Genomic DNA, 23,178 nt, shown 5'->3' on the forward strand with positions numbered 1-23,178 from the left:
TTAAACATTTGTAGGAAGAAGTGGTTAAAAAATTCTCAAAAAAAAAAGTTAAAGGGACAACGAGGAGTTTTGTAAAAGCGAAGTGTTTCCACACTACATTTATGAGCCTCTGCACCGTGAAATTCTTTGACCGGCGCAAGACAGACTCATGTTTTCATTCATCAAGAATTAAAGTCAGAGGTTGGAAGACGATCACATACCGTCGTAGTTCCCACCATAAACGGAGATTCATACGGCGGCGTTATTCTCATGACTCACCACGAAACCGAAAGTAAAGAAACGCTGGTCGGCTCGCCCAGCATTTCCACCACCACTAATAATAACAAAATAACCATAGAGACAAAACCATAGATTTATCTACAATGGACCATTAACAAGTGGTAACGTAGATTCATCCACATTAATATGAGACTTTTTTATAACCAAATAGAAACTCCTCGTTGTCCCTTTAAACTCATAAAAATGTGTTTTTTTGGATGACCATTTACATTTATGGATATAATATTTTCCTTGTAAAATAAAAAGATTCAACAAAAACAATGGCACGGAGGACTCTGAAACTTCTCCCAGCCCTTAGTCGACATGAGGGTGAGTAGCCAAGATAATGAGTGAAATTTCAATTTTTGGGTGAACTATCCCTTTAAACCGGACCATACCACTACCTCCACCAGAACCCCCCTCTCCTCGGCCGCAGTTGGTCTCGTCCTCGCGTCCAGCTGATCGCTCAGCGCCGCTCGGTCGTCGCCGTTCACACGGACCCGAGCTGAGCCGAGCTAGCGCGGCTGTAACCGGAAGGCTGCGGCCTCTTCCTCACCCGGACACAACGGATTTATCTTTTTATTTATTTATTATTTCACTTGTTTTTTTTTATTTTTTAACGACTTTAACGTCGAGTTGTTCCCCCTTCATCCTCCTTCATCCTCCTCCTCCTCCTCTGGCCGACAGCAGAGAAGAGAAGAGAAGGCCGCGGCCTCATCCTCAGCCTCGAGTAGTTTTTCCTGCCGGGCGTCGCGATGGGAGACACCAGCGAGCGAAGCAAAGCACCGAGCCTCCCTCCGCGGTGTCCCTGCGGCTTCTGGGGGTGAGTTACACACAAATACAACCAGAACTAAAACCGTGGATGTGTTTGATGAGTTGTGTTAGTTAGCCTATGGGCCGTGTGTGTGTGTGTGTGTGTGTGTGTGTGAGCTCCAGCTGAGTCCATTGTTGTTGTTGTGTTAGTGCAGATTCAGAATAGCAGGCCGAGGTGATAAATAACCCTCCTCCAATGTCCCGGTTTCCCTTAACGTTAACGACCGAGCTTTTAGTTTTTATTTTAGATTGATTAAAAAGAAACTAGAAACTTTATTGAAACAAACATTTTGGGTTATATTTAGGAGTATCCTATTTAGCCAAAGGTAACTTACACAGGCATTATGCATTTTGGAGACAAGCATACACACACAGTTGTCCTATAAGGTTATGTACAAAATATTATTGAGTTGGCTGCAGCCTTCCTTCCTTACACACACACACACAGTATAAGGATTGTTGACCCTTCAAGCTAAACAAGAATTAGCCTAACGTTAGTCTTACATCAACGATGATTTTGACAGAGCAGCATATAGCCTATAGCTACCAGTTGTAAAGACCAGATAGGACAAAAATAGAGACATTTTTCTTTTGTCAAATGTAGTTATAGCTTATTAATAGTGGAATATTTTAGGAGGAGACCCTATAACTTCATACACAACACGAAATTTGTATTGTAGTATTCGTAACACATATCTTGAGTGTGTGTGTGTGTGTGTGTGTGTGTGTGTGTGTGTGGGGGGGGGGTGATTTATTATCACTAGAGCCCTGGTTTTCTCCGAGTTAGCATCGTTAGCATCGTTAGCATGTCCTCCTTTCCGAGTCCAGCCGAACCGAGCCGAAATGAGCCGAGTACAGCCGAACTCGGTGCCGTCGAACCGAGCTGTGCTGGATGTGTGTGTGTGTGTGTTGCATACCGGATGTGATTGACTGATGTGTGTTAGCATAGCATAGCGGCTAACAGGCTAACAGGGTGTAGCTGTGTGTGTGTGTGGTGATAAGATGACTGTCATGTCATTAGTCACACTCACACACACACACACACACACACACACACAGAGTGATAAAGGCGTATTGCAGGTATTCATGTGACAGGAAACAACAGCCTCTTATTGTGAGGAGTCAGAGTCAGTCATTTATTTGTTATTTATTTATTTATTTGTAGAAAATCTGCATTGGAAAGCAGATGCGAGAGGACAAGACTATAAAAACATAGCCTACAGAAATACCGGTACATAAAAAAAAAAAGAAAAACACACAGTAAGTTACATAAAACACAAGTTAAGTTAAAGGGACAACGAGACCAGCGTTTCTTTACTTTCGGTTTCGTGGCGAGTCATGAGAATAACGCCGCCGAATCTCCGTTTATGGTGGGAACTACGACGGTATGTGATCGTCTTCCAACCTCTGACTTTAATTCTTGATGAATGAAAACATGAGTCTGTCTTGCACCGGTCAAAGAATTTCACGGTGCGGAGGCTCATAAATGTAGTGTGAAGACACTTTGCTTTTACAAAACTCCTCGTTGTCCCTTTAAGTTAAGACAGATATAGGCACCGTAGACATCTCAGTAGAATTACAATGTGGAGAACATTCATCCTAACAACAGTAAAAGAAGACGACAGAGCTTCAGTGGAGGTGTTCATGTTTCAGCACCTCTTTCAGTAGAAAAATGAACATAAAAATAATAATAGTAGTTTAAAACTTCTATTGGGCCCTGAGTGTTCAGATAATGAAAAGAAGATTGTTTAGGCTGCACACAGTCAAACCCCCCCCCCCCCCCCCCCACACACACACACACACACACACAGACAGTTGCCTTCATTCACTCTGTAGCGTCCAGAGAGCAAACTGGAACCAGTAAACCCACCTGTCAATGTCAGGTGACACAAATGGCTGTGTGTGTTACTGTGTTAATGTGTGTGTGTTACTGTGTGTGTGTGTTTATGGCCCTGCTTGGGCTTAGAATAACACCTGGCCTGAGGGGGAGGGGGGCTGTCCCACACATGTCACTGAAACTCAAGGCCTCTTCAGGAAGATCTTGAACGAGGCGTCAGTGAGTCCACCACCTCCCCGTCCTCTAACAACCCGGTCGTTCTCAAACCGTTTTACATCGAGAATCCTGAACAGACACCAATGAGACCGGTGGTTTTCAACCTTGGGGTCACCTGAAATAATTGATCAAAAAAAGCCCCAGTGTGTAACTTATTTGTCTTTTTATGATCAAAAATCAAACCTGTCTTTCATAAATCCGTATTTGACTGAAGGTGAATCACAGCTGCTACAAATGAAAGCTTTCTGGTTCCTTAGAATGAGTTGTTACAAGTCGTTACAAACACATAAGTGGGCGACGCACCGAACCGAGGCGGCCATGTTGCATCGTGACCGTAGGTAACCATGGAAACGGCCTGTTAAAACTGTCACCACTGTGTAGTGTGAGGAAGGACGGAGGCACCGGTGTTGCATTCAGGTGCAGTCAGGCAGACGGCCGTCGGCAAACCAACCGGATGTCATTTTACTAAAACAACACCACATCACCATGACAACATGTTGTCACAATACCACATCACCATGACAACATGTTGTCAGACCACTTGTTTACATAGACGCTTGTTTATCCTGTTACATGCAGCGTCTGTTGTCTGTCTGACGTCTGCCCGGTTTCACCTGAATGCAACATCAAGAATACGTTCAGATATGCAACCGCACCGCTAGATGGGGGGAATTCCTACGTACTATACCTTTAAAAATTACTGATAAAAACACCACGCACAATCTTTACCCTCCTGTTGTCCTATTGGGTCAAATTGACCCAATCCTTTTCCCTTCCTTCCTTCCTTCCTTCCTTCCTTCCTTCGTCCTTACTTCTTCTTCCTTCCTCTTTTGATCCTATTGACCTGACCTGTTCCCTACTCCATCTTTCTTTCCTTCCCTTTTCCCTTCCTTCTTTTCTCCCTTCTTTCCCTTTTTCCTTCCTTGAACGAATCTGTTCCCTCCCTTCCTTCCTTCTTTCCTTCCTTCCTTCTTCTTACTTCCTTGAACAAATCTGTTCCCTCCCTCCATCTTTTTTCCTTCCTTTTTCCCTTCCTTCTCCCTGCCTTCCTTCCTTCCGTCCTTACTTCTTCCTTCCTTTTTGACCCAATTGACCCAATCTGTTCCCTTCCTCCTTCTATCTTTACTTCCTTTTTCCCTTCCTTCTTTCCTCCCATCTTTCCCTTCCTCCGTCCTTCCTTTCTTCCTTGACCCAGGAGGACAACAGGAGGGTTTTTAAACAACTGTATTCTTTACTTTCACTTTCTTGATTATAAATCGAGTTGATTGACGCGTCGCCAGGAATTTGTGATGTCAAAATGAGGTTGTGAGCCCAAAAAAAGGTTGGAAACCACTGAATTAGACCAAACAAACCAAAGAAATACACAAATATTTGTTCTGAGACTGAACAACGTTACTTTTTATAGTCAATGTATGTTCAAATTAGGGCCAATGGCGTGAAAATTTGGGGAAAATTAGGAGAAATTTCTGGAAAAAATGGTTCAATTTCGATGAAAAGTTGTGGAGACCCCCTTGAACCACAGGTTCTGATGAGTTTGGGTCTGGACCAGCTCTAGTCTGTCAACACCGTCCTGTGGTGTGTGTTTGTTTTGTTTGTTAGGACCTAATCGATCGATCAATCATCCGATCAGTCAGTCGTCTCAGTGATAAGAGCCGATGTATTGACGACTCTCTCCGTTTCCGGTCTGGTTTCATGTAGAAACAACGTCCTCTCCTGTGATTGGTTGATCTCACTAGAGAGGAATAACCCTCCCAGTTAGAGTTCACTGCAGCGCTGCCCGATCAATAATCAAAGTTATTTATCGCCAGACGTCTGTTTGGACCAGATGTTCAGATCAATCAGGCCTGTGTTTGTAGTGAAGCAGGAACAGGTAATTTAATTAGCGTGTGTTGATCGATGTTGGAGGTTAACAGCCTCAGATAAGAGCAGCTGATTGGCTCTGGCTCTGTCCACCATCTTGTTAGTATTGGAATTGATTTACTTTACCCAGAATGCATTGCACCACGAGCCGAGTGAAGACTGTTACTGGTCCAGGTCCAGTCAGAGACTCCTGAGCTCACCTGGCTGTGAAGGTCACCTGAAGACCAGCAGAAATACTAAAACTACAACATCAGTGTTTCTGTTATTAATTCAAAGAATCAAATAACCTGCTCTTGGTTTGTTTAAAGCACCTTGATGTAGGTTGGTGGTTAGATTATTGGTGGTTGGAGGTGGATTATTGGTAGTTAGAGGTAGGTTATTGGTGGTTGGAGGTGGATTATTGGTAGTTAGAGGTAGGTTATTGGTGGTTGGAGGTGGATTATTGGTGGTTAGAGGTAGATTGGAGGTGGATTATTGGTGGTTAGAGGTGGATTATTGGTAGTTAGAGGTAGATTGTTGGTAGTTGGAGGTAGATTATTGGTGGTTAGAGGTAGATTGTTGGTGGTTAGAGGTAGATTGTTGGTAGTTGGAGGTAGATTATTGGTAGCCAGAGGTAGATTGTTGATGGTTGGAGGTAGATTGTTGGTGGTTAGAGGTAGATTGTTGGTAGTTGGAGGTAGATTATTGGTAGCCAGAGGTAGATTGTTGATGGTTGGAGGTAGATTGTTGGTGGTTAGAGGTAGATTGTTGGTGGTTAGAGGTAGATTGTTGGTGGTTAGAGGTAGGTTATTGGTGGTTAGAGGTAGATTGTTGGTGGTTAGAGGTAGGTTGTTGGTGGTTGGAGGTAGATTATTGGTGGTTAGAGGTAGATGGTTGGTGGTTAGAGGTAGATTATTGGTGGTTAGAGGTAGATTGTTGGTGGTTAGAGGTAGGTTATTGGTGGTTGGAGGTAGATTATTGGTGTTTAGAGGTAGATTGTTGGTGGTTAGAGGTAGATTATTGGTGGTTAGAGGTAGATTATTGGTGGTTAGAGGTAGATTGTTGGTGGTTAGAGGTAGGTTATTGGTGGTTAGAGGTAGATTGTTGGTGTTTAGAGGTAGATTGTTGGTGGTTAGAGGTAGGTTATTGGTGGTTAGAGGTAGATTGTTGGTGTTTAGAGGTAGATTGTTGGTGGTTAGAGGTAGGTTATTGGTGGTTGGAGGTAGATTATTGGTGTTTAGAGGTAGATTGTTGGTGGTTAGAGGTAGATTGTTGGTGGTTAGAGGTAGGTTATTGGTGGTTAGAGGTAGATTGTTGGTGTTTAGAGGTAGATTGTTGGTGGTTAGAGGTAGGTTATTGGTGGTTAGAGGTAGATTGTTGGTGTTTAGAGGTAGATTGTTGGTGGTTAGAGGTAGGTTATTGGTGGTTGGAGGTAGATTATTGGTGGTTAGAGGTAGATTATTGGTGGTTAGAGGTAGATGGTTGGTGGTTAGAGGTAGATTATTGGTGGTTGGTGATCATTGGTTGGAGGTAGATGATCGGTGGTAGTTGATTGGAGTTGACGATGGTTTTTAGGGGTAGATTGTTGGAGGTTGTTGGTTTGTGGTTAACGGCTGTTGGTTGGTGGTCGGATGTTGTTGGTTCGAGGTAGGTGTTCTGTGGTTGTTGGTCGAATGTTGGTTGGTGATCGGATGTTGGAGGTTAATGGTCGTTGGTTCATGGTCAGATGTTGTTGGTTAATGGTTGGTGGTTGTTGGTTTGTGATTAACGATTAATGGTTGTTGGTGGAGGTTGTTGGTTTGTGGTTAACGGTCGTTGGTTGCTGGTTGTTGGTTTGTGGTTGTTGGTTAACGGTCGTTGGTTTGTGGTGTTGCAGACTGGACTACACCAGAGTCTGTGATGTTGGTCTGCTCCACATCTCTAAAGCAGGTTGGTCCTCAGAGCTGAAGCTCCTCTCAGTCTCAGTCTCAGTCTCACAGTTAATTATAGGACAGATCTGGGCCACCACGGCCTCCTGTCTGGGTCCTCCAGATGTTGATGTGTGTGTGTGTGTGTGTGGTCACATCATTGTTCCTCAGCCTGCACACACACACACCTCCAGCTCCTATTGACTATTGACAGAGGAGCCGCGCATTGAACACATTGTAGTGGTCTGAACATTAAAGAGAAGTCCAGAAGGTTTAGAAGGTCTAAGGTCTAGATGGTTCAGAAGGACCAAGAGTCAAACCACAGCTTTCTTTTTCTTTTGGCTGCGTTTGGGTCAAGAGTTAATACTGGAGAGTCTGGCTGCATCAGGTCTGAGCATCAGCGCCCGCGGGTCGGACCGGGTCAGATCTTAACGTTCAGGCCCGTTGAGAAGTGTAGCAGGAATGAAGCAGTTTAGAAAGGACTCAAACAGGCGATCGTGGGCTTTGAGAGGTTTTGTTCATTCACAAGGACTTGTAGAAAATATAGAAACAGATCCGGTCGCCCATACTCATATTCACTCAGTTTTCCACACACACGTCATTTTAAACGTGTGTGTGTCTCTCGTGTGCAGACGCAACTGACAAATATTTAAGCTATAGACGGACAAGCAACAACTTAATTAATCATCATTTTATTTATTTTATTTTGAAAATTGACCGGAATTTCTCGCCTTTTCTGTGCCCGACTTCCTGTCTGGTACGATCTGGTCTATCCAGCTTGACAGGCGGCGCTTGCGGCTCACGTGAAAAATAGAACTGAACCGATCTGAAGCGCTGCAGGCGGCGCACTGCGACCAGGCAGACCGGTTAACATGTGGCCGATCTGAAACTGCCTCTGCTCCAGAGCGCTGCGCTTCGGCTCCATGTCCAGTGTGACCAGGCTTTTAGTGTGACGTCCAGCTCCTAACCTCCTCCTCTCCTCCTCTCTTCTCTCCTCAGGTCCAGTAAAACCATGAACCTCTGCTCCAAGTGTTTTGCAGGTGAGTCTCATCCCTCCTGTTTCCTGTGAGCACTCACCAGCATCAGGCTTTAATCAGCAAACCAGCAGCTCTCACCCCGGGGTCAGAGGTCAAACGTTCAGTCTGTGAACTCAGAGGATCATTCTAGATCGTTGTTGATTCAACATTCAAGACTTCAAGAACTTTATTTAGTCATTTTGTGCACAGACAAACTGGGTAAAGAGTTAAAAATTAATTTTAAGGGAATTAGTCAAGACAAAAAAGACAAATGACACGTCAATTAATCAATAAATAACATCGATAAATGACACTGAAGAATAAAACACAGAAAAAGCTGCCAAAATATATAATATACACAGATTTAAATATGGATGTACGGTCCATTAAAGGGTAAAAGTGGCAGTGATGTCTGTGGTTAACAGTTGTATTGATCGTTATAGATCATTACATCATCATTACATCATCACCTTGAGGTTTCACAGGTTAGATGATGATGATGATGTTGTTGCTCGGCTGCAGAGGAAACTACGTCACGTTGACCCTGTTAGCTCGACGCTAGCTGTGCCATCTGGTTTCAGTCAGGGATGCTAACAGCGCTAAAAGACACTGAAAGAAAACTACAAAACCTCAGTATGTTTGGAGGAAGCTGCTAATTGGTTGAGGTGGACAGAGTCAGAAACTATTAAAGTTGGTTCTGGGAGGACGGACGGACGGATGGTGCTGCAGCCCTGCCGACGGTGACCATGGCAACCGCCCGGTGAGCAGGGCAGACAGCAGAGGGCCCGAGGGTCCGACTCCTCCACAGACTGAGACGCCCAGACCAGAATAGACCGAGACTCAGTAACAGATCAATAACGTCTGACATCATCACCAGACAGTCGACTCCTACAGCTGCTGTGTTTACATCTCTCTGGAAATGTGCACAAAACTAAATATCGCAATAAAAAACAGGTCATGGAAACGCCTTCATTCATAAAAACTAGGGATGCACGATAGTTATCGGTCCGATAATTATCGGCCCGATATCAGGAAATTATGACGTCATTTCGATAAGTCCGATATCATAACTTATCAGCCGATAAGATTTGTTATATATTTTTTGTCAGCGCTGCGGTATGGGTCGTTATTTTTTTTACCAAGCGCTCTCGCTCAGAGCGCTCTGCTCTGCTCCTACATGAGACCTGAACGGCCTGCAATGAATGCGAATGAATCAAGTGGCCTCCCTATAATCGGAAAAACAATATTCTGAAATCAGAATAGTCCCTCATTTCAGAAAACAACTCCTCAACTCGGTCATCATTTTGGTAGTTGCAGACTTGACTTGACTTATCCCAATTACCCTTATTATTACACATAAACCATAGAAATATGAACATAAAAAGGTCTGAAGAACGGCTCGCAAAACGGGAACAGGGAACTTCCGTCAACACGTGAACGCAGCACAATGTGCGTACTGGGTTTGTAAACACAACATGACGGCGCTAATGTGGGACGGTAATAAAGAAGACAGCTCGCTGGATATCTGTAATAAATGTTCAGAGGAAGCTCCACGAGGAGGGAAAATAGCGCGAGCAAACCTGGTCAGTCACCTGAAACATGAGCGTCACTCCGACGGAGTTTTTAAAGCTACGAGGACGATGCTAACGACGCTAGCAACATAAAGCTAACTGTAAGAAGCCACCGGGACACAAACACTCAGACACTCTCCCTCTCTCTCCTCCTCAACCACACACACACACACACCCCTGCACCCTCACACAGACACTCTCTCCCTCTCTCTCCCCTTCAACCACACACACACCCCCCCCCCCCACCCCCTCTCACACAGACACAAACTCTGTCTGTCTGTCTGTCTCTCTGTCTCTCACTCTCTGAAAAGTTATTCATTTGTATGGAACCAGCCAAGCTTTTTTAACTTGTGGGATGCACTTTTCCCACTTTGTATTTATTTTAAATGAGTAAAATAAATAAATAAAATAATGCAAAGTATTTGCATCAGTTCTAGAGTCTTTTATTTTTATATCGATAAGTAATGCAGCTTATTTAAATAGGCTAGATGTTCATTTGAGATATCAAATAGTTTTGTCTGATATCTTTTAGCAAATGTTTGAAAGGCTTGTTAATAGAATATCTTCATTTAAAGAGTCAAAACTATTTTGGTTTGTTTATAGTATTGATGTCATGATATATGTTAGGTCCTCACTAGTCTTTTTTTTTTTTATCTACAAGTATGTTATCGGTATCGGTATCGGCCTTCGGAAGCAGAAAGTTATCGGTTATCGGTATCGGTTTCAAAAAAATGTTATCGTGCATCCCTAATAAAAACCTCTCAGATAAAATAAAACACTTGTTTCTGTTGGAGACACATCAATCAGCTGAACATTTCCCGGTTCATCCTGAACTGTTGTCTCCATGGTTCAACTGTGAAATCCTCGTTCAACGTCCTCTCCCAGAAATCCCTAATTCACGGCCGCTGCCACACATAATCTATATAATATAATAATTAATAATACATAATATACACTTAAGCCCAAAGTTTTCATACCCCTGTCATGCTACATTCACATGGAGTCTGGTAGACGGCAAATGCCGCTGGACGGAACGGTAAAAACAAACAAACGGTTGGACAGCACGGCACAACAGCAAGACGCGTCACCATGTTGCTATTAGGGGTGTGACTTTGTACACGTGTAAACGTTTACACGGAATGAAACTTTAAACGTTTAGTAAAAAATCCCTAAACGATACACGCAATTTTTTTTCCCCCTACATTTTGGGGGGGCTGGGTGAAAAATAGTCCCGCACACTGTCTTAATTTAGAGAAAACTATTTTTTTTTTTTTTTTTTCATTTCAAAGCTTTATTTCAAATTCACAATGTCATACATTCCAATTTGAACTCATTTGAGGAAAAAAACATTTGCTTGCATTCAAAACAGTACAAGCTTACAACATATCAAACAGTTAATACAAAATAAAATAAAATAAAATAAAATAATAATTACAGGGGTTGACATTTCAACATAGTGCATTAAGCGTGTTTAAGAGCATAGGACTGTAAACTTTAAGAGAAAGAGACTCTGACATTGTTTCATATAACTCATTTATGGGCTGGTTTTCCTCCGATAACACCTTTAGGGATGTTATATAGTTTTTAATTTCATTCTTAACTCATTGAGTGCCGCGCTCCTTTCCAAAGTTTTAGTCAAGTGTACCGGCAATTTAGACCATTTTTGACTTTTTATGTAGAGCCACAGTGTATTCTATATTATTGCCACCAACACATACTGTGGCTCAATTGAAAGGTTTAACTTAATGCTTCAAGTGGCCACAAACCGTTTGTTTCTACGTGCCTCCGTTCCTGAGAAAAGTCAAGCTAAACATGGCTGGGTTTCACCAAAATCCCTGCTTTTTTTCTAGAAAAGGAGATAGAGCGTCTTTTATGAAAGGTGCTCTGTTTGTGTCTGTCGCTCTTCTCACACTCGCATTTCTGGATCAAAGGGCTCGTATAAGATAAATATATACAACAATGGTTGTTCTATTCACAAAACCACCATCGGGGGCGGGGGGGGCGCCACTAAACAACAATAACACAGACGCACCGTGCCGTGTCACAGCTTCTCCCCGCGGAGCGTGAGGGTCAGTCGGCCACCGCGGCTCGGGAAGACCGGTCCCGCCGGTGGTCACGGTCCTTCTGTGGTACGGGTCGGTGATGCCGGTCTGCTTTGGCCCAGAGACCATCAGATTTTACCGCGGGGGGACTTTGGGGAGGACACGGTGTTGCTCCAGAGGAAGACCGGGCGGGACTGTCGGCTGAGAGCTTCCTGGTTCTGCTCCGAGCAGCTGGAGCAGCTGGAGCAGCAGCGCAGGTGAGAGCAGAGCAGCTGCTGCATCTGCATGCAGAACTCGTTTGCAGAAGCCGAGTTATGATAAAAACTTCCAGATCATGAGCTGTCATGTGACTTTGATCGTCATCTATTTCAGTTCTCCTCGTCGTAGAGTCCCCAAATTTACATATAATGTGTATTAAAGTGTCTATTTTCATAATTTAAAAAAAAAGCAAAAAACGTAAAATTACGTTGTTGGCACTCAACGCATGGGAACGAAAAACGAGAAATTACGTGGTTGGCACTCAATGAGTTAAAACAGTTTATGTTGGGCTTGCTGTTATTCCATTTATTCTTGTGTATATGATACTTTGCCATAGTGAAAATAATGTTCACCATTTTGGATACCTTTTTTGACGGACCATCCATATAGATCATCACTTGAAATTTGTTAAACAAAGAATCGTTAATCCCAATATTTAACCATCGATAAACATCTTTCCAAAACATCATTGTGACTGTACAAGAGAAAAAAAGGTGTTCAATTGTTTCATGCTCTGTCATACAGAAAACACATGGATTAACTTCAAAATTAAACCTTTTCCTTAAAGTTTCAGCTGCAGGAATTTAGAGAAAACTATGATTTAATAAAAATGATGCTGTGACGTGCTTCCCTCGGGTCTCCTCCGCTCCGGTGTAACACCAGCACGGTGGCTGCAGTGGCTCTGCTTCCACCGGCTGCGCATATCAGACTAAACAAAAATAAGGCTGTAGCAACCTATAGCGGTCCTGAAGCGTGTACACAAAAAAAATTGCACAGTGTACACTTGTACATATTTTAGTACACATTCACATCCCTAGTTGCTATGGCAATGTCAACATACTCGTCACGTTCGGTTGAAGATACCGTCGCGGCAGATGGCAAAAGTTAAAATATTTGAACTCGGGATGCCGTTGCCGTGCACGGTATTTTTTGCCGGCCTCCCCCAAGTTTTACCGTCGTCCTCTCGTCCACTAACATGGAGTCCGGCATCATCTCTTATGGTTTTATGGCACTTTGTAAACTTGTGTTTTTAAAGGTGCTCTATAAATAAAGCTGTTATTATATTATTATTATTATCTTCCTCAAAGTGAAGTATCGTGAGATGAAAATTTAGGAGAATTATTGGATATCGCGAGACACCTGCAAGTAGCAGTTGTACTTTTTTTCCGAAATTTCAAAAATATGGCTTTTATTTGGTGAAAACTTGGTGAAACTTGAAGTGTTTCATATGATGATGATGAGTGATGTCACAGCGCCTCGTTGTCATGGCGACAGGAGGTCATAGGTGATGTGTTGATGGTGTGTTAACTCCTCCTCAGACATCCAGGAGAAGCCCCCGGGGGAGGACTGCTCCTCCTCTAAGCCCCTCCCCTCCACCGGCAGCAGCCAATCAGCCGCCTTCAGCAGCGAGACCAGCAGCAGCAGTAGCCAATCCCTGTCCACCATCTCCTCCTCGTCATCGTCGTCAAAGTCGTCGTTGCTGTCGCCGTCGGCAACCAGCTCGGAGTCGCCGCCGCCGCCCGCAGCCGAAGAGCCGTCGCCCTCGTTCCCCGGCCCCAGGGAAGGTGAGACGGACCAATCACAGCAGAGCTCACTGTGACATCATCAGGCCAGACAGGAAGTGATGTCACACAGGACGTCCTCCTCCTCCAATCACTGTGTCCGCTGCAGCAGACGAGCTCGTTACCGAGAGCTGCAGCTCCAGATGTAAAATGAGCAGTGGAGCCCAGTGTGTGTGTGTGTGCGTGTGCGTGTGCGTGTGTGTCCGTCTCTAGATGGCCACGCCCCCTCATTTGCATACAACAACATGAGAGCTGAGAGATACAACAACTCTGACTGGTCTCTGTCCTGCAGGTGTCTCGTCGTCCACAGAAACAGAAACAGCCCACGGTACACTCTGCACACCCACAAAACGTCCACGGGAATCAGGTAACACACACACACACGCACGCACACACACACACACACACACTAGCGTTTGTCACGTCCATCCATCCATCCATTTTCATCCGCTTATCCGAGTCCGGGTCGCGGGGGCAGCAGTCGGAGCAGGGATCCCCAGACTTCCCTCTCCCCGGACACTTCCTCCAGCTCTTCCGGGGGGACCCCAAGGCGTTCCCAGGCCAGCCGAGTGACGTAGTCACTCCAGCGTGTCCTGGGTCTTCCTCGGGGCCTCCTCCCGGTGGGACATGCCCGGAACACCTCACGAGGGAGGCGTCCAGGGGGCATCCTATACAGGTGCCCGAGCCACCTCAGCTGGCTCCTCTCGATGTGGAGGAGCAGCGGCTCTACTCCGAGCTCCTCCCGGGTGACAGAGCTCCTCACCCTATCTCTAAGGGAGCGCCCCGCCACCCTGCGGAGGAAACTCATTTCGGCCGCTTGTATCCGGGATCCCGTTCTTTCGGTCATGACCCAGAGTTCATGACCATAGGTGAGGGTGGGAACGTAGATCGACCGGTAAATCGAGAGCTTTGCCTTTCGGCTCAGCTCCTTCTTCACCACGACGGACCGATACAATGACCGCATTACTGCGGCCGCCGCACCGATCCGCCTGTCGATCTCGCGCTCCGTTCTCCCCTCACTCGTGAACAAGACCCCGAGATACTTAAACTCCTCCACCTGAGGCAGGAACTCTCCCCCGACCTGGAGGGTGCAAGCCACCTTTTTCCGGTCGAGAACCATGGCCTCGGACTTAGAGGTGCTGATTCTCATCCCAGCTGCTTCACACTCGGCTGAAAACCGCCCCAGTGCATGCTGAAGGTCCTGGCTCGAGGGAGCCAACAAGACCACATCATCTGCAAAAAGCAGAGATGAAATCAAGTGGCTCCCGAACCGTACCCCCTCCGGCCCTTGGCTGCGCCTAGAAATTCTGTCCATAAAAATAATGAACAGAACCAGTGACAAAGGGCAGCCCTGCCGGAGTCCAACACGCACCGGGAACAGGTCTGACTTACTGCCGGCAATGCGAACCAAGCTCCTGCTCCGGTCATACAGGGACCGTACAGCCCTCAGCAGAGGGCCTCCGACCCCATACTCTCGGAGCACCTCCCACAGGATGCCACGTGGGACACGGTCGAAAGCCTTCTCCAAGTCCACAAAACACATGTGGACTGGTTGGGCAAACTCCCATGCGCCCTCGAGCACCCTGCGGAGGGTGTAGCCAGGTCCACGGCCAGGACGAAAACCGCATTGTTCCTCCTGAATCCGAGGTTGGACTACCGGCCGAATTCCCCTCTCCAGCACCCTGGAATAGACTTTCCCCGGGAGGCTGAGGAGTGTGATCCCCCGGTAGTTGGAACACACCCTCCGGTCCCCCTTTTTGAAGAGAGGGACCACCACCCCGGTCTGCCAGTCCAGAGGCACTGTCCCCGACTGCCACGCGATGCTGCAGAGGCGTGTCAGCCACGACAGCCCCGGAACATCCAGAGACTTGAGGTACTCAGGGCGGATTTCATCCACCCCCGGTGCCTTGCCTCTGAGGAGCTTCCGGACTACCTCAGTGACTTCAGCTTGGGTGATGAATGAATCAACCTCTGAATCCTCAGCCTCTGCTTCCTCGACGGAAGGCGTGTCAGTGGGATTGAGGAGATCCTCGAAGTATTCCTTCCACCGCCCGACGATATCCCCAGTCGAGGTCAACAGCTCCCCTCCTCCACTGTAAACAGTGTTGGCGGAGCACTGCTTCCCCCTCCTGAGGCGCCGGATGGTTTGCCAGAATTTCCTCGAGGCCGACCGGTAGTCCTCCTCCATGGCCTCCCCGAACTTTTCCCAGACCCGAGTTTTTGCTTCCGTGACCGCCCGGGCTGCCGTCCGCTTGGCCTGCCGGTACCCGTCAGCTGCCTCGGGGGTCCCCCGAGCTAGCCAGGCTCGGTAGGACTCCTTCTTCAGCTTGACGGCATCCCTTACTTCTGGTGTCCACCACCGGGTTCGGGGATTACCGCCGCGACAAGCGCCGGAGACCTTACGGCCACAGCTCCGGACGGCCGCGTCAACAATGGAAGTGGAGAACATGGTCCATTCGGACTCAATATCTCCGGCCTCCCTCGGAATCTGGTCAAAGCTCTCCCGGAGGTGGGAGTTGAAGACCTCCCTGACAGGGGATTCTGCCAGACGTTCCCAGCAGACCCTCACGATACGCTTGGGTCTTCCAGGTCTGACCAGCTTCCTCCCCTGCCAGCGGATCCAACTCACCACCAGGTGGTGATCAGTTGACAGCTCAGCCCCTCTCTCCACCCGAGTGTCCAAGACATACGGCCGGAGATCAGATGACACGACTACAAAGTCGATCATTGACCTCCGGCCTAGGGTGTCCTGGTGCCATGTGCACTGATGGACACTAGGGATGCAAACAATTAATCGACTATTGATTAATTGTCGATAAGAATTTAATCGATTAAATTAAATTACTTGCAATTAATCGTTCCTTTCCAATGGGAGTTTTACTGTGAAATGTGAACAAGCAAAGCCGACATAATGTAGCGGATCTCTGTGCAGCGCACTGCAGCTCACAAGGGAGAGAGGGAGAGGAGGTGAAAAGAGACAACAACACCTGTTGTAGCTTTACGGGACTCAGGCCGTACCATCGCTAACACACAGACGACCAGTGAGTAACGAGTCAAAAAGCCGCCGACACGGAGCTGCCTGGGAAGTTGTAATGCAGCCTGACGGCAGCTCAAATCGACCCGGTGCTGAGGGCGAACAAGCTTTGATAAACACACCGGATCCGCGCTGGTTTACAGTATCCTTAGCGACTTTAGCCGGTCGCTACCGGAGCTTAATTTAAAGGGAAAAAAAGCGCTCGTTGTGGTGCCGCGGAGAACAGCGCGTGTGTCCAGGCTGTGTTGGTTTATGTAACTTGAGAGGACAAATGAACCACATGTTAATTGTCATGCATTGCTGACCTGGGCATTGTTTCTCATTAAATTAGAAAAACCTTTCCTATCATTCCCCTTTTCCGTGCATGGTTGAAGGAGACTGGCTCGCCTCGCATCCACACTCCCACTCCCTCCTGCGCCGAAATGTCACCTTAAGTCACATAAACCAGTACGGGTGTGTGGACACAACCACCTATATTGTTGTCAGCGCCTCATCACCGCTGGTGTTAAAAGGCTCCGTTCTTTCTGCAGTCAGGTTAAAGCGCACATCCGCCGTGTTGGTAAACAAATAATCCCTCTGTATCAACGGAGGAAACCGTGCTTGATCAGCTTGGGTTTGAGGTGGTGTGAGTGCAGGCCAGCGGGGGACAGAGGGGAGGGGGCATTCGGGCTTCAGCACGGTGCGGAACAACTCCTTATTTGTGGCCGCTGCCAGCGCCACACGGGCTTTGCCTTTCAGCAATCAAGCGCTGTTTTCGTCTTTGTTAAAAACAATAACAGCAACAGCTGTCGGCAGCTGAGATCGCTGTGCCGTCACCATAGAAACGCAAGACACATTAAGGCTCATTCGCAAAATACCTTTCAATGGAAACACCCGCAAATGGCAATTGCACTTTTTCGAAGTTTCAGAAATATCGCTTTTATTTTGCGAAAATCTGTAATGGAAACGCAGCGGTGTCTCTCATCTCATCTCATTATGATAGGACTTCAACCTCAGAGCTCTCTGTCCCAATAACGTGCTACTTAAACATTTTCATTGTGCTGTGCTCTTAAAATAAATTAACAAATACTAGTGTAAAGTCCATAAGGAATGTTGATCTTAAATTTTCCCCTTAAATTTAGGTTCTCAGGAAAATCGCCGCTTATCAATTAATCGATCATCGATCGATAAGGTCTATCAACTATCGTTTAATGAATTACTCGATGATTTGCATCCCTAATGGACACCCTTATGCTCCAACATGGTGTTTGTTATGGACAAACTGTGACTAGCACAGAAGTCCAATAACAAAACACCGCTCGGGTTCTGATCGGGGAGGCCGTTCCTCCCAATCACACCTCTCCAGGTAACACTGTCGCTGCCCACGTGGGCATTGAAGTCCCCCAGCAGAACGATGGAGTCCCCGGTTGGAGCACTTTCCAGCACTCCTCCCAGGGCCTCCAGGAAGGCCGGGTATTCTGCACTGCCGTTCGGCCCGTAGGCCGAGACGACAGTGAGAGACCTATCCCCGACCCGAAGGCGCAGGGAAACGACCCTCTCGTTCCGCGGGGAGAACTCCAACACATGGCGGCTGAGCTGGGGGGCTATGAGCAAGCCCACACCAGCTCGCCGCCTCTCACCGTGGGCAACTCCAGAGTGGAAGAGAGTCCAACCTCTCTCAAGGAGTTGGGTTCCAGAGCCCAGGCTGTGCGTGGAGGTGAGCCCGACTATCTCTAGTCGATACCTCTCAGCCTCCCGCACGAGCGGTTCAAGGAGGGAGTTTGTCACGATACCCGAATTTCAGTAGTCGATACCAACACCAGTAAATTTCCCCGAAAACATAACCCATTTGCTTCTAGATTCATTAGGCTACTCTTTAAAAAACTGTTTCACATCAAACTTTCTTGTATTTAAAGGGATAGTTCAACATTTTGTCAAATTGGCCTAGTGCCATAATCCCTATAGTCATAGCAGTAGGTTCGTTACCTTTAATTGTCGGTGCAAGCTGTTTTTAGAACGGCGGAGCAGAGCCGTGAGCTGCTCAGAGCTACGCTACGGAGGCTCATTATGGGATTTCTTGGTTTCCCTCATCACAAACTCATCAAATACACAATCCAACAACTCCACAACGCTCTGGTGGACAAGTTGTGAGCTGCACATTCACCACGCTATGAGATAATAACACAACGTTACCACACAGAGTTGTTTTAGGGGGAAATTCATGTAAAACCACTGATGCACGTTGCCTTCAGGGACAGTTTTTCATCATCAGTCTCTGTATTTCCCTCCACAGCAACTCTTCTTCTTTCGATAACAAGAAAAAGCAGGTACCGACGTATTTTCTAGGGGTGGGAGAAAAAATCGAGAGAATATTGTAGAATATTGTAGAATCGCAATTTAAATCGAATCGCCATCCAAAAAATCATAGAAGAATCGAATCGGGAGAAAAGCGTATCATCCCAGCCCTAGTATTTTCTGTGTGTCGGCATCGACTTGGTACCAAAGTATCGGTTCTCGTGACAACCCCACCGTAGGATATAACGCTCTCTTGTTTATATGGTAATTGTAACGTAAGACATGTCTGTTCTGATGATACGAGTCAACAGTGTAAAACTCTACGAGTTCATCGTCCTCCTCTTGTCTTTCAGCCTCGGCCTCGGAGAGCGAGGCGACGCCAGAGAAGCGACCCCGGCCGGAGGAGAAGGAGGCGGGGGGAGGAGGAGGAGGAGCTGAGGAGGAGGAGGAGGAGGAGGAAGAGGAGGCCCGCGGGACGCCCAAGCAGAAGAACCGCCGACGCTGCTACCGCTGCCAAACCAAACTAGAGCTGGTGCAGCAGGAACTGGGCTCCTGCCGCTGTGGTGAGTCGGAGCCACGCCCCCTTTGACCAGACGCTGCTTTTTGGAAAAATGTCTTTGCCGGGTTCAGGTCGGCTTCTGTGCTTCACTTTGTGTTGTCTCTACTGTTGTGAAGGTGCTCACACACAGTGTCCAATTTCAGTCGGAAAGAGGTGAAAACATGAAGAAAAAAATCAATTCCCAGTCACATTGTCTAGGTGTTTTAGTCAAAACTCTAACCCTTTTGTAATAAAACTTTTGAGCCAATGGCGTAGTAAGGCTTATTATGCAGGGATGCAAACAGCGCGCCGAAATTCTCAGCGTCTCAGCTCGGGTCAGTAAAATGTTTTTCTAACAGGCTGACAGTGACAATCACGTGAAACTGAGGCGAACTCATTCATGGTTGTCTCTGATTATACTGATAACAGCCGACCTCCAATGTAGACGCGACATGCGCGCTCATTAAAGCGGCGCGTATCCGCGTGCAGTCGGTGCGACGGCAACGCCGTTTTCCCCCCCGTGCATGTCCCCCCCACGCCAGACAATTCCTCTCTTTTTTGGTCCTGTCCCTAATTATGTTACTGGCCCGGTATTAAAAAACCCTTTGAAAATGTAATAACTGGTGCCTATAATGTAATAATACATAAACATGACTGCAGTTCTTGGAAATAAGAGGCTTTTTTACAGTTTTTGTGCAGTTTACTAATCAAAAATAGGTATAGTGGAGGACAGTCGTCACATTTATTAATCTAAGATATGTACTATCTTGCAGCGCTCTTTCCTTCATTAGGTTTCTTTGTTTAACAGTGTGCTCTTTCTCCTCTTAAGCCAAATAGATTCTTGTATAAACAGGAAGTGTAATGTCCCCCACAGGGTGCACTGCAAAAACTCTAACTCTTACCAAGAATATTTGTCTTATTTCTAGTCAAAACAAATCTCATTCTACTTAAAATAAGACTCGTCACATAAAAAAAGCAGCTTGTTTTTTGACACTTTTTACTTCTTTCAAGCTGATTTTCACTTGAAATAAGTAGAAAAAATCTGATAGTGGAGCAAGTTTTTCTTTCTTATTACAAACACAAAAAACTTACTTTCACTGGCAGATTTTTCTACTTATTACAAGTGAAAATTAGTTTGAAACAAGTGAAAATGATCTAAAAACAAGTTAATTTTTAGGTGATGAGTCTTATTTTAAGTGGAAAGAGATTAGTTTTGACTAGAAATGAGACATTTTGACAAGAAATAAGACAAATATTCTTGGAAAGATGTTGAGTTTTATGTCGTATGGAGCAACTTGTTAGCAGCCGCCTTTTTGACCACAAACTAAGCTTCAACGTTCACCAGTCGGGTATTTACCGACCTGTTTTATGTCCTACAACTAAACTAAACCTGTTCCTCTTCCTCCTCCTCCTCCTTCTCCTCCTCCTCCTCCTCCTCCTCCAGGTTACGTGTTCTGCATGCTGCACCGTCTCCCCGAGCAACACGACTGTCTGTTCGACCACCTGGGCCGCGGCCGCGAGGAGGCCGTGCTCAAGATGGTGAAGCTGGACCGCAAGGTGGGACGGTCCTGCCAGCGCATCGGGGAGGAGTGCTCCTGATTGGCCACGCTGCCACGGGCCGTCCAATCACAGAGGAGGAAGAGGAGGAGGAGGAGGAGGAAGGAGGAGGAGGAGGAGGAGGAGGAGGAGGAGGAGTTACACACACACACTCTCAGCCTTAACCCCGGCCGGTCATCTCCTCCTCCTCCTCCTCCTCCTCCTCTTCAGAACAGGAAGTGGCGACGTTGATGAACACTCGTCCTTTTCTTTCTCCTCTTCCTCTTTTTTCCGTTTCTGTTTTTGGTTCTGTCTTCTAGACTAGAGCAGTGGAATAAGAGAGTAACTAACGACAGCATTGGTCCAATGGAAGCGCCTCCTGGTGGAGGAATATGGGTATTGCAAAAGCGCCCAAGAACTGACATCTCTGCATTCAAAGTTCAAAGTTCAAAGTTCTCTTTATTGTCCCAGTTGGGAAATTGCTTTGCAGCCAGGATGTCCAGAATACATAAAAACATACAATACCAATAAATACACATAAAACACACACACACAGAGCAATCAACCTCTGTTAGGAAAAACAGCATTGTTGGTGAATGAGCAGTGTGGTGTTTTCAATAATTTAAGGACATTTATAGATCACCCACGTTAATAGCATCATTGAGGATCCTTTACAGATAAACATTAACACATAGGAGAGTAAAAAACTAAACGAAAACAGTTGTCTACATTAAAGGGACAATCAGGAGTTTCTATTTGGTTATAAAAAAGTCTCATATTAATGTGGATGAATCTACGTTACCACTTGTTAATGGTCCATTGTAGATAAATCTATGGTTTTGTCTCTATGGTTATTTTGTTATTATTAGTGGTGGTGGAAATGCTGGGCGAGCCGACCAGCGTTTCTTTACTTTCGGTTTCGTGGCGAGTCATGAGAATAACGCCGCCGTATGAATCTCCGTTTATGGTGGGAACTACGACGGTATGTCGGTATCGTCTTCCAACCTCTGACTTTAATTCTTGATGAATGAAAACATGAGTCTGTCTTGCACCGGTCAAAGAATTTCACGGTGCGGAGGCTCATAAATGTAGTGTGGAAACACTTTGCTTTCACAAAACTCCTCGTTGTCCCTTTAATGTTTCAATCTACATTTTGTAATAAACAAATTATAAGTATAATCTGATATGACCAAGACACCTAAAAACAAAAACACGGCCGTTTTCATCAATTTACACTGCAAAATCTCAAAATCCTTCCAAGAATATTTGTCTTATTTCTTGTCAAAATGTCTCATTTCTAGTCAAAACTAATCTCTTTTCACTTAAAATAAGTTCATCGCCTAAAAATTAACTTGTTTTTAGATAATTTTCTTTTGTTTCAAACTAATTTTCACTTGAAATAAGTAGAAAAATCTGCCAGTGAAACAAGTTTTTTCTGCTATTTCTGCCACTAACAGATTTTTCTACTTATTTCAAGTGAAAATAGGCTTGAAAGAAGTAAAAAGTGTTGGTCTAAGTCTTAAAACAAGCTACTTTTTAATGTGATGAGTCTTATTTTAATTATAATGAGATTTGTTTTGACTAGAAATAAGACAAATATTCTTGGTAAGATGTAGAGTTTTTGCAGTGTACAAGCCAGTGGTCAACACACATACATTGGAGTGAATGGGTTTTCTGGGCTTCGCTTTTGCAACACCCACATCCTGCCACTAGGGGGCAAAACCCTTAAACCCTTAAACCCTTAAACCCTTAAACCCTTAAACCCTTAAACCCTTATTACCATGGGAGTCAATGGTGGTGTCCTTACTCTCTTTTACACTGCTCTAGTTCTAGTCCTATCTGTCTCGGGGTCTCGGGGTCGGGGGGGTCCAGTCCTCAGGTCGTCATCAGAGTGGGAGGAGTCACACCTGTAGCTCCGCCCCCTCCTCCTCCTCCTCTTCTCCTCCTCCTCCTCTTCCTTGGTTGGATGAATGGAGTCAGTCTGTCGGTCTCATCTGGACTCCTCCTCTTCTTCCTCCTCCTCTTCTACTTCTACTTTTTATTTTATTTTTTACGTGTGGTCGTCAAGGTGATTAGCTCGTTTTTATTACCGCGTAACCACGACGACGACTACGGACGACGTGCGTGGAGGACAATACAGCCGATCCCTGCCTCTGCTCGACAAACAGAAAAAAACCACACTAATAACTAATAAAAAGGACGACGAGTCGACCAACTCCTCCTCTGTGTAGCACCTCCTCCTCCTCCTCCTCCTCCTCCCCCTTTACTCCCCCTCCTCCCTCTGGTACTGTGGTCGTTGCCCTGACGACTGATGTTTTTTCTATTCGCCGCCACAACAACAGCAACAGCAACAACAGGTGTTTGTTCATCATGACTCTGGTCCCTTTAACAGCTCTTTGACTCTTCTGATTCATCTTGGACGTGTGACGCCACAGATTCCAACGGACAGCGAACGCCTCGTGTGGAGTTGTTTCCTC

General features: G+C 46.0%; 1 protein-coding gene across 1 annotated transcript; it reads left to right on the forward strand.

The window, feature by feature from the left end:
- Positions 1–756: 756 nt before the first annotated feature.
- Positions 757–22,131, forward strand: LOC311007593 (AN1-type zinc finger protein 3-like). Its single transcript, XM_084000840.1, has 6 exons — positions 757–1,081; positions 7,870–7,910; positions 13,077–13,322; positions 13,612–13,686; positions 18,981–19,190; positions 20,610–22,131. Exons 1-6 carry the CDS (start codon positions 1,014–1,016, stop codon positions 20,762–20,764), a joined length of 795 nt encoding a protein of 264 aa, XP_083856966.1. The 5' UTR covers positions 757–1,013; the 3' UTR covers positions 20,765–22,131.
- The last annotated feature ends 1,047 nt before the right edge of the window (positions 22,132–23,178 follow it).

This window comes from Trachurus trachurus, assembly GCF_905171665.1.
Source record: "Trachurus trachurus genome assembly, chromosome: 24".
NCBI classification, from domain to species: Eukaryota; Metazoa; Chordata; class Actinopteri; order Carangiformes; family Carangidae; genus Trachurus; species Trachurus trachurus.

Bases quoted from the DNA above. Each gene is read 5' to 3' on its own strand.
- LOC311007593 (XM_084000840.1), top strand. From the start codon at position 1,014: ATGGGAGACACCAGCGAGCGAAGCAAAGCACCGAGCCTCCCTCCGCGG. The intron at 1,082-7,869 runs GTGAGTTACACA...TTCTCTCCTCAG, and splicing joins TGTCCCTGCGGCTTCTGGGG to GTCCAGTAAAACCATGAACC. The intron at 19,191-20,609 runs GTGAGTCGGAGC...CTCCTCCTCCAG, and splicing joins ACTGGGCTCCTGCCGCTGTG to GTTACGTGTTCTGCATGCTG.